Below are 12,442 nucleotides of genomic sequence, written 5' to 3' on the forward strand. Positions count from 1 at the left end.
CTTATGGGGCGGTAGTTTCCAGGGTCTGTAGAGGCACCCCCTTGTGGAGTGGGACCACTGTTGCTGTACACCAGTGTTCAGGTACATATCCCGAAGTAAGGCTAAGGTTAAATAGCATTTTTATGTGTGGGTTTAGCTCCTCTTGGAGTTCACGTAACACGCACCCCGGGATACCGTCAGGTCCCATTGATGCTGTGTTTTTTGCTTTGTTTAGGGCGGTTCTCACTTGGACATCTGAGATGACAGGGAGATTACATTCAGCTGGGATAAGTATTTCTTCTTTTGGGGGTGAAGGAGGGGAGAAATTTGCACTGAACCTGTCAGCCAGAATGTTAGCAATATCTGTGGGTTCAGTGTATTTTTTGTTGTTGTGAACCAACTCTGAGCATATCTGAGGGTTTCCGCCCAGGTTTCTAACATAGCTGAAGAAGGCTTTGTGGTTATCTTTAGTGTCCTTAGCGAATTTTCTCTCAAAGTTTGCCTTGGATGTTTTTATGAGAGAACGTAGTTTTCTGCTAATGTTGATCAGAGATGTTTTCCCTTCATGGGATTTCGCTCTGATGTGCAGTAGCTTCCTTCTTTTGTTATACAATTTGTTTATGGCTGAGGTCCACCAGACAGGACGCTTACATTTGGTGGAGAGGGACTTGGATTTGTTTGGGATTGCATGATCCATGCATTCTTGGAGATGTCCATAGAAAGCATTTGTGAAGGATTCGGCATTGTGGGATGTGGTATCCACTGGCACAGTGGGCTTAAAGGATACCATCTCAGTCTTAAGAAGAGTGAAGTCTGCTTTTGAGAAGTTTTTCACTGTGGTCTTTTGTGCTGGGGGTGGAGGTGGGATATGTATATCCAGGGTGATTAGTTTGTGGTCAGATCTCACTAGTGAGGGGTATACTTCCGGTGTGGAGCATTTTGTCCCATGTTTGTGATGATCAGGTCTAGTATATTATCTCCCCTAGTGGGAGTGGTGATTAGTTGTTCCAGTGCATTTGAATTTATGAATTCCAGGAACCTTTGGGCTAGGGTATTAGGGCTAGAATAATGTACCCAATCTATGTTTGGGTAGTTGAAGTCTCCCAGTATGATTGTATTTTGTGATACATTCATATCCTCCAATGTCTTCAGGAAGGCTGAGTGGGGTTCTTGAGATTGGGAGGGTGGTCTGTAACATGCTACCAGTTGTATAGCAGTTTTGCCTATGGTTAGTTGCACCTGTATGGTCTCTGATGCTTCATGTGTTGCTACTAACCTGGAGATGTGGGTGTCCTTTATGAATATGGACACTCCCCCTCCCTTTGTGGTTCAGCCCGGGTTTTGGGGCCGAAAAGCATGATACGAGTTATAGCCTGGTAGCGCTGGGGTGCTCTCAGGAGCCTTGAACCAGGTTTCAGTTACTGCACAGACGTCGATGTTCTCCATGCTGAGGAGTGCATCAAGTGCCTGCATCTTGAGATTTAGACTTCTGGCGTTGAGCAGCATTACCCTTAGTTTTTTTCCATTTTTGTTTTCTAAGGAGGTGGGTTTGTCTTTTGAGCCTTGCCTAAAAAAGGCACTATGGGGGTGGCAAGAGCCTTAGCCAATATCCGGAAGCCCAGTGGTGACAGGTGTAAACCATCCCTTGCGAAGCAGCGTGGCTTGTCCAACATATCATCCCAGGCAGACAGACATTGGATCCCCTTAGAATGACACCAGTACTTGAGCCAACTGTTAAAGCTGATCATCTTGTCTTTGTATTGTGGTATCATTCTTGGTGAGGGCAAGATGCTGCTCAGGGTCAGGGTCATACCAGCCTGGGCTACATAATAGGAGAACTCCTCTATGTCTCTTTTCATGTAGTCCAGGAAGGTACGTCTCAGGTCATTCACACCAGCATGGACAATGACGGAGTCATATTTGTACTTGCTTTGGAGTGACCTGAGTGCGTGTGTTATGTGGCGGATCCTAGCTCCCGATAGACAGCTCACAGTCACCTTCTCCTTGTTCAGCCTGGTCAGTGGGACATCAGTGTGTCTGACTATAGAGTCACCTATTACTAGTGTATCAGGCAAGGTGTTTGGCCTTAAGGGCTGCAATTGGTCGACACACTGATTTAGTGAAGTATGTGTTGCATGTGTTTTGTTTTGAGGTGGTGGATTTTTGGATGTCTGCTTTGGGAGTCTCTGTTGTTTTGGTAAGTTTTTTATTAGAGCCTCCTAGTATGTCTTTGTGTTTTTATGTGTTTGGTTTGCAGTTGTGGTAGGTCTATGTGGGACTGGGATTGTTGTGTGTGTGGTTACCATCTCCTCCTGTCTGGTCATGCCAGCACTGAGTTGAGAGAGTTCAGCCTCCAGTTTGGCTATATAGTTGCATCTCTCACATGTATTTGTGTTTGGTGGGAGGAGGAGAGGGTTGTCTGTGTACATGAGACAATTGTAGCATTGTCTCAAGATACCCAGATTGACCAGCTGAACTGGTGACGACGCCAGTAATCTACCACTCGACATGCTAGAACAGTATAAGGGAGTGGTATACTTTTAAGGGAAGTGGATATTCACAGGGGTGGTAAGTAGATGTAGTGCTTTACTTAGTACGAGAGTGCTTACTTAGTAGAGAAGTATTGAGAACAAGTGCTAGGCTTATAATACAGTGAGTAGTCAGGTTATACTAAGAGTAGAGCTTCCTTAAGGGAAAATTTGAAGAGCCAGAAAAAGTTTAACCTTGTTTAACTGGCGCTGCACTATGCGCACAACCGTGCAAAGCCGTGCAAACGCAGATTTTAAACAGTGAACTACAAAAGAGCTAGAAATGGTCCCAAACAACCAATTACTACAGCTTCTTGTGCTGAGGTCACTTCCCCCAAGGACAGGTAGGCTGCTCAAGGCTCCCCACTCCCACTGGTGAGCAAAGAAACTTCCTTCTATCCAAGTAAGGTAATGGACAACACAGGAACTACACCACAGCCCAGAATAGAGCAATGCCTGTAAACTGGTCTAAACTAGTCGAGGAAGGCGGGAAAACAAGGATTATTTTTTTGTTTTTTTGGTAGAAACACACAGAAAATGCAGAAACAGTGATAAATTAGTTACACAGGCTAGCACACTTTAGTGGGCAGCCTCCACAGTTAAATTAAACAAACAAACAAGCAAACTTTCGATCAAATTCGACTAAAATGTAACTTTAAGTGCAGATTTTAAAATAATGCAGCAATCAGTTAAAAAACAGTTCAGGCTAGTTCAAGGTAAGCTACAGAAGACATTTCAAGTGAAAAAAAAGCAAAGATACTTAAATCCAGAAGGTAGTCGCTTTTCTGAGTTCCCTGCTGCTAGGACCACTCTGTAAACCCACGTGGAGCTTGTCTGAGCAGTATAGCCAGAAAAAAATGCCCAGAGGCGGATTTTACACAGTGAACTACGAAAGAGCTAGAAATGGTCCCAAACAACCAATTACTACAGCTTCTTGTGCTGAGGTCACTTCCCCCAAGGACAGGTAGGCTGCTCAAGGCTCCCCACTCCCACTGGTGAGCAAAGAAACTTCCTTCTATCCAAGTAAGGTAATGGACAACACAGGAACTACACCACAGCCCAGAATACAGCAATGCCTGTAAACTGGTCTAAACTAGTCGAGGAAGGCGGGAAAACAAGGATTATTTTTTTGTTTTTTTGGTTTTTTGGTAGAAACACACAGAAAATGCAGAAACAGTGATAAATTAGTTACACAGGCTAGCACACTTTAGTGGGCAGCCTCCACAGTTAAATTAAACAAACAAACAAGCAAACTTTCGATCAAATTTGACTAAAATGTAACTTTAAGTGCAGATTTCAAAATAATGCAGCAATCAGTTAAAAAACAGTTCAGGCTAGTTCAAGGTAAGCTACAGAAGCTATTTCAAGTGAAAAAAAGCAAAGATACTTAAATCCAGAAGGTAGTCGCTTTTCTGAGTTCCCTGCTGCTAGGACCACTCTGTAAACCCACGTGGAGCTTGTCTGAGCAGTATAGCCAGAAAAACACGCCCAGAGGCGGATTTTAAACAGTGAACTACAAAAGAGCTAGAAATGGTCCCAAACAACCAATTACTACAGCTTCTTGTGCTGAGGTTACTTCCCCCAAGGACAGGTAGGCTGCTCAAGGCTCCCCACTCCCACTGGTGAGCAAAGAAACTTCCTTCTATCCAAGTAAGGTAATGGACAACACAGGAACTACACCACAGCCCAGAATAGAGCAATGCCTGTAAACTGGTCTAAACTAGTCGAGGAAGGCGGGAAAACAAGGATTATTTTTGTTTTTGGTTTTGGTAGAAACACACAGAAAATGCAGAAACAGTGATAAATTAGTTACACAGGCTAGCACACTTTAGTGGGCAGCCTCCACAGTTAAATTAAACAAACAAACAAGCAAACTTTCGATCAAATTCGACTAAAATGTAACTTTAAGTGCAGATTTAAAAATAATGCAGCAATCAGTTAAAAAACAGTTCAGGCTAGTTCAAGGTAAGCTACAGAAGCTATTTCAAGTGAAAAAAAGCAAAGATACTTAAATCCAGAAGGTAGTCGCTTTTCTGAGTTCCCTGCTGCTAGGACCACTCTGTAAACCCACATGGAGCTTGTCTGAGCAGTATAGCCAGAAAAAAATGCCCAGAGGCGGATTTTAAACAGTGAACTACAAAAGAGCTAGAAATGGTCCCAAACAACCATGTGGCATTCGCTCCGCATGGCTCTCAAACACACGTATATACATTGCTCCCCTCTGCATAAGATATTTAAAAAGAAATTACTTTTTATTTATTTGTTGACCAGGAAAGTCTGACTAGGACAGAGCCTGTTTTCAGTGGAGGCCCAGGGAGAAATGCTCATGTCTTTGGAATGTGGGAGGAAACCGGAGTACCAGGAGAAAAAACACGCGAATGCAGGGAGGACATGCAGACTCCACACAGAAACCACCCAGCCAAGAATCGAACCAGGAACCTCTCGCTGTGAGGCAGCAATGTTAACCACTGCACCGCCAGTTACTCTCATCTTAATCATGCTGCTAAATTCATAAAAAAAAAATAAAACTTGTATTACTTCTTTATTTTTACAAAGTTTTGTGCATTGTATTATTTTACTTTTAAACAAATGATCTAATCAGCTATAAATGATCTGAAATCCCTACGTTACTCGATGGGTTGCCAACTGGCTTACTGACAGAACCCAGAGTGTAAAAGTAGCCAATTCCAAATCCAGCTCCAGACAAGTGACAAGTGGAGTACCTCAGGGTTCAGTCCTGGGACCAGTCTTGTTTGGCATCTACTTCTCTGAAGTACAGGCCAACATTAAGGGACTCTGGATAACAAAGTTTGCAGATGACTGCAAACTGGGAGCCATTATTGAATCCCCAAATGATGTGGATATTCTATAAAAGGGCCTTACAGAAATGGATACCTGGTGCCAGAGCCTTGGGCTCAAGCTTAATGCCAAGAAATGTATAGTCATCCCCTTTGGAAAAAAGCATGTACCCATGAATTACCACATAGGTGGCAGGACACTAAACATCGAAAGTGTGATGAGAGACCTAGGGACACAAGTGGACAGTGGTCTAACTTTCGATAACCACATCGCCAGAAAAGTCAGGAAATCCTTCTACGTGGCACACCTCATCACTAAGGGCTTTTCGTCCAGAAAAAAAGGAGGTCATTGTCCCACTGTACTCATCCCTCATTAGACCCATTATAGAGTATAATGCCCCATTTGGTATGTACCTCACAAGACATCTGCAACAGCTGGAAAGGCCACAGAAATACCTCACTAAAAGAATCACAGGCCTAAAGCAGATGCCATATGCTGACTGACTTAAAAAACTCCAGCTATACTCTGTGGCATATCGTCTACTCAGAGGCAATCTCTGCTTAACATACAAGGCCATGTCAAACCCTGAGCTGTTAGACATGCTCCACTTAAAGAAATCCCAATCTCCCAATCCCTCAGAGCCACACACTCCAGGGATCTAAACATTATCATCACAATGTACAAAACATGCTGGAGAGATAGGTTCCTGACCCAGAGACTCCCCATACTCTGGAATAGACTGCCCATACATGTCAAGCAGAGCACCTCATTGGCCCTCTTGAAAAGGAACCTTGATGATTGGATGGGAGATAGGAAATTCACCCCGGGGATCATGTCATTCGCCCTGCTAGACAGGGGCCCAGAGACGTAAATATTGTGGGAAAAAATTTCCAGGGAATTGTTGTGGCTAGGCTTGCATAGGCTTAGGGCCGATAGCCTAGTACCAACCTATGAACTATGAACCTATGAACCTATGAACATTTCCCCACCATTTTCTTCTCATTTCTCAGTACATATAAGAAAAAAACTAAGATATAGAACGCTATATCTTTTTTCAATTTTAATTAGCTATCATTAACCATTTTAAGCCTTTATTAGAGATGATGTCTAACTAGACTCACAGATTTTTTTAAGACAGAATTTGTCCTGATTCTTTGTTCAGAAGTTACTCAGTACTCATTGTTATATGTACATTTTTGTAATGTTTCATAATGTTTAATTAAGAGTTCCAGTGAGGTATGTTTAAAATGCAACTAAAGGTATGCTACATTTTGCAGAGAATTAGTTTAAATGAACACAATAGAAGGCAGAACTATGTGTAGCACTGTTGTATGTTTACTAAAGTTTGTATTCCCTTAAAATAAACTTCAGGAATTTTACAAATATATAGCTGTAAGGATAGTATCTATAATAGTGATGCAACTGTTACTGTATTTGCTTCCTCAGCAAAATAACTAGTAAATTCTCAGTTTTGAAGAATGGGATTTCTCATTAAGATGGTTTGACAGCTAGGCTAAATATTGTATTACTTTTCCCAAATATGCCTGATGTAGAATCTGTATGTAGATTCTGCTTAGCAAGGCTCAAAGATCTGCACTTAAGGGATGTATAAATATGTAGAACAGAGACCTATGCACATAAATCAGCAATGTGACAAGGACTATGCTTTGGAAACCATTTGGGGCACGATGTCGCTTAAGTACACCGTTTTTATCATTCTAGCATTAGTTCACTTTCAAATCTCAAAATACTGACATACTGAATTTCAGTATCTCAAAACGGAAATAATGAAAGTTAAAATCCCGAAGCAAATACATTTTCCCAGGTCAAGTAAACACTTGCCCATTGTGGGAAGATGTGCCTTTTCCCCCACTGTAGTGCTATCCTGGAGATGGTATATATAGTTGGGGGTGGGGGCATAGCCCCACCCCCCCACCTAGGTGAATTTCCAATGGTTTGGTGTGTACTTTGTGTTTAGTTGCCCTGGGAAAAGTTACGTGTTTTGGGATTTTAACTTTCGTTATTTTCGTCTCAAGACACTGAAATTCGAAAGTGGAACCAGATTATCGAAATTTGAAAGTGCCACCAGATATATATATATATATATATATATATATATATATATATATATATATATATATAGGGTCTATATTAGATCACCAAACGCCTAAAAAAGTGAACAGTGATTAATCAACCCTATGTAAGCGAAAGCTTACAATTTCGAACTGTCAAAACAGCAATTTATTTCCTAGGGAAAAAAAATTGCTGTTCTGACAAAAAAAAAACACTTTACACATTACATTAACTGGGAGGGCTTCACCCCCCCCTCAATGTGGGGGGCTGCACACCCCACACCCCCCCCACTTAAATATACCAACTCAGAGACCACACTACGGTGCCAAAAATGGCAAAGTAATGAAGTGAATAAAGACAACTGTTGAGCTGAAATCACCTTTATCCATACCTCTCAACTGTCCCTGATTTTCAGGGACGTCCCTGATTTTGACTCAAATTTTAACTCTGTCCCTCTTAATCCCTCCTAAAACCAGTGACTTTTGGAGGAAAGGAGGTAAATTACACTTAATGAATAATGACAATAATTAAGTTATAAACTTATTTTACTTCAGAAAATGTGTATTAATTCATATGCTGTGATTCTGTCAATGTTTCAAGTTAATAGCACTAATATTTTAAAAGTGTCCCTGATTGTCCCTGGTTTTTTTCTTGACTTGTCCCTGATTCTGTTGAAATTTGTCCCCAGTTGGTTGAGAGGTCTGCCTTTATCAAACAACATGATGTTAATCATTGAGAAAGGATTTTTTATGCCTGAAAGCTTTGTTGTTTGATAAAGGTGATTTCAGCTCAACAGTTGTCTTTATTCTGTTTGTGTTCAGCAAAGTAATGAAGTGGCCAAGTGAATTCTTTTCCAGGGAAAGAATTCTCTCAAAAGCCGCTTCGATATTTTGCCATTTCAGACTTTTCAGTTCGGTCTTCTAATAGGGAACCTATATATATATATATATATATATATATATATATATATATATATATATATATATATATATATATATATATATATATATATATATATATATTTATGGGTCTACTTTGCTTTGTTGAATCTCATTTCACTGAATTTCATTTCACCCCGTCCACATCGCTGAAAACTCATTTCACTGAATCCCATTTCAATGAAGTGCAGTTAGTATAAATGGCACTGTGTAGACTACTATAAGGCAAGTAAAAGATATATGCCCTTTTCACTACTATAGTGCGATCCTAGAGTTATTATATATAGTTGGGGGGGTGTAATTTGGGGGGTGGGTGTAGCCCCCCACTTATTTTGAATACATATTGTCTTCTGGAGAGAGTTAGTCATTGGTGTTGTAACTATGCATGTCTATTGTTTAAAATGTATTGTTTTGAAGTTTTTGATAAAATAAAATATAAAACAAACAAGGTGGGGGGCTATGCCCACCACACCCCTCAGTTTGGGGGTCTGTGCACCCCCAACTGTATATACTAACTCCAGGATTGCACTACAGTGGGGAGAGGGGCATATACCTTTTACTTGCCTTACAGTACCCTACACAGTGCCATATATACTAATTGCAGTTCAGTGAAATGAGATTCAGTGAAATGAGTTTTCAGTAATTTGAATTTTCAGCCATGTGGCCTGAGTGAAATGAAATTCAGTGAAATGACATTCAACAAAACAAAGTAGACCCATATATATATATATATATATATATATATATATATATATATATATATATATATATATCCAAAAACAAGATAAATGTTTTTGGTAAACAAAGTCCAAACAAATACTTTTATGTTAAGTTCGTAGGAAAGTGATTAAAAGAAATAGTTCAATAATCCACAACATAATGTAAACAGTGATGTGAAAAATAAATGCAAATGAATAATCCACTGATATAGACAAAATGTGCCATTAAGCAACATGGGAAAAAGCAGTAATCTGTGTGATGGAAAACTGATCAAAGAGGAACAATCCCTACTGACTAATGAGAAACTCACCTTTTTCCATCCAGCATAGAGAATTAGGGGCATTCACACTACTTGCTGTTAAAGTCTGACAGAGAAGTTTTGAAGAAAGCAGTCATAGCTGACTGATGTCTGTTACTTGTTTGTCTTTTATTTATCAATGTTTGTTGAATTTTGAAGTAATGATATGTTAGGATTTTGTTGAAACACAGTTTAGATTTCTTCACTTGGTGTTGGTGTACATGGACTTGTAATGGCCAGTTTCACTTTCCATCTGCTGTCTTATAGACTAGCCTGAAAGTAATATGCTTCAGAGTTAAAGAGTTTGTAAATGTAATTCCTATCATATAGTCAATGTGCATTTAAGATTCATGATTTTAGTCCTGCCCTCAGTCTGACTGAACAGATAAAGCAGCAAGATAAATGTTTCAGTGTATTCTGAGGTGTCAGACACCAGAAAAACAGTTGTAGTGTTTCTGCTGTAAAGAAATCGATCTATCTATGTACTTATCTATGTATTTATCTATCTATTAACATTATAGTCCTTTTACAGCATTTCTGGCCTTCATTTCATTCGCCTGTTCAGTAAAATGCAAACAAAACAAAATCCAAAGGGTTATGACCTTGCTGTGTAGCTTAAGAGTGAGCATCTGCTACACGTGGTCAGTAAGCTGCCATATCGTCAGTTTCTAAGGGTTTCCAGAAATGGTAGTGAAGACGTGGCATTTACTAAGCATACAAATAAGATGAAGACCAAATGTGCTTAGAGGGGATAGAGCCGTGATCACACAGATGTAACTTACATTATAGTCCCACATTTATTGTGTAATAAATCCGCAGAATAAGTAGGGAAGAGGAAGAAGTAATCAAAGACCACATGCTCCCATTATCACATGACAATGACTAGTTACTACCAAATACTGATGCTAACAGGAAGTGTGGGATCAGGTTCTGATCTAGGGATATAGGAATATCAGATAGAGAGAAAGGCTGAAAATTAGTAAATTCCTGGCCTTGTGTGAGGATCAGTTCACAGAAGGGCAATTGTTTTAGGTTATACCTGTAAAATGTAAGGATGCAATAAAGTTACTAAAGGCTTTATTTGCCGAGTGTCTAATAAACCTTTTAATCTGAGCATTAGGTTACGTGTTAAGTAAGTGTGTTTTTATATAGGAGATTGCATGTGCAAAAGTTTCTGTGTAGGAATAAACATAATAAACTAATAGAGTTTTTGTATTTTCCAAAGGTTCCTTGGGTTCTGCATTTTAATTAAATCATAACAGCAGCACTTTAATACACCTTGCCTCCACTATAGTTAAAAGATTATTCCAGGTGTGTTCCTGCTCTGTTACTTCTCTGGAGCATACTGCAGCTTGTGAGCAATAACACAGTTCAGGCAGTTGCACTGTACTGTCATTCTCTGACTTCTGCATGTTGAGTATCATATCAGTACTAAAGCACCCTCATTTGTTCTGTAAAAGGTCTGAAACAGCCGCTACTAAGTAACCATTCAGTGACACCAGATAACAGGCACATATGTAGTACCAACAGAATTCCTTTCATCTATCCATAAATGTGATTGTCTGCCAAGGCATCCATTTCAATTCTGCTATATCCAAACCAGGATTATAGGGAGCCAAAGCATGACCCAGCATACAATGTTCTGAAGATAGAAATAGCATCAGACAAACCTGGATGGGACACCAGTTAGTCTGTTACAAGCACACTCGCATACACATGGGCACATACATAGAAAGAGAGAGATAGAAACACACACACACACACACACACACACACACACACACACACGTGCGTGCATATGTGTGTGCAAGCAGATGCACACCCCTGCATGTTGCACTTGCACTCATACACACACACACACACACACACACACACACACACATAAAAAGAGTGAGACAGATAGAGAGAGAGAGAGACACACACACATATGCGTGCACACGCACCACATATGCATGTATGCATGCAGGTGTAAATGTCCGCATGCTAACTCGCACACACTTACACATACATGCACACACACACACACACACACACACACACACACACACACACACACACACACACACACACACACACACACACACACACTTCTATCATATCCAATTTACCCACTCAAATACCTTTATGGAAATGAAACAGTTTGCAAAAAATTTATGTGAATACATGGCGCACACATTAGGAACTCCAGAGGGACAAGCAATGGCAAGCAACAATGCTAACCTTTGCATCAGACTATGAAAAATGCCCTCTTGTTTGAATTTAACAATCTGCTGTGACATTTCAAGTCATACATTGGTATATCAGCAATGACTAAATTGACCGGAGATGATAGGTTTGTAAGGGAGAAGCATATTTACTATACCTTTGTTTACATTCAAGATGCTTGCGAATATGTCCTTTTGATTCTCACTGGGATTTGGTTGGCTTCCAGCTAAAATTAAAATAAATAAATAAGTTTATGTTTAATTAACAAAAATATATAATCATACATAAAATGAAGTGACACTATAGTGGCACAAACAAAGTCAGTCAGTTTAATGATGGAATTACCATCCACCCTATGAAGAGATTAAACTTTTATAGGTTATTTTCTCTGTAACAGTCACTCCTTTTGATTAAATGTGACCCGCAATTTTCCTTTGTAAAAGTAGCATTATTCAAATACTATAATATGTATGTATACATACATATGTATATATTTAGAGAGAGAGAGACAAAGACTCTTATTTTTTGTTTGGTTGGTTAATTGAAAATGGTCTGATCTATAACAGATGCCTGGTAATAATTAAAAAAAAAATGCATCCAGAATTTTTTTCTTTGTCACTGACGATATTGCTCTGTCAAGACTATCAGTCAATCCACCATATTAAAGTTATATGATCATCTATTTCAGACATGACTGTTATCTATAAACAGGAAACAGAATTCTCATTTGTGTCCCAAAATTTTCTTAAACAGAAAATAAGATTCACTAACATTGTATAACTGAGTTGTTCTCATATGTTCAGTGCTAATAGAAATAAACCAAAAACATTCCATTAGTAGTGCAACTGTTTCGTACAGGATTTTTTTTTTTTCACTTTTTCTTGTCATGATGTTACTCTCTT

At 39.5% G+C, this 12,442-nt stretch overlaps 1 protein-coding gene across 1 annotated transcript in view; it reads right to left on the reverse strand.

Moving 5' to 3' along the window:
* The window catches only part of LOC122810500 (high choriolytic enzyme 1-like), a 311,099-nt gene that overhangs the window by 279,282 nt on the left and 19,375 nt on the right, over positions 1 to 12,442 (reverse strand). Inside the window, exon 3 of the mRNA XM_044082081.1 lies at positions 11,698 to 11,766. Coding sequence (XP_043938016.1) covers positions 11,698 to 11,766 — 69 coding nt within the window. The remainder of the gene's footprint in view (positions 1 to 11,697; positions 11,767 to 12,442) is intronic.

Source organism: Protopterus annectens, chromosome 9.part0 (assembly GCF_019279795.1).
Source record: "Protopterus annectens isolate FY-2018-M chromosome 9.part0, PAN1.0, whole genome shotgun sequence".
NCBI lineage: Eukaryota > Metazoa > Chordata > Ceratodontiformes > Protopteridae > Protopterus > Protopterus annectens.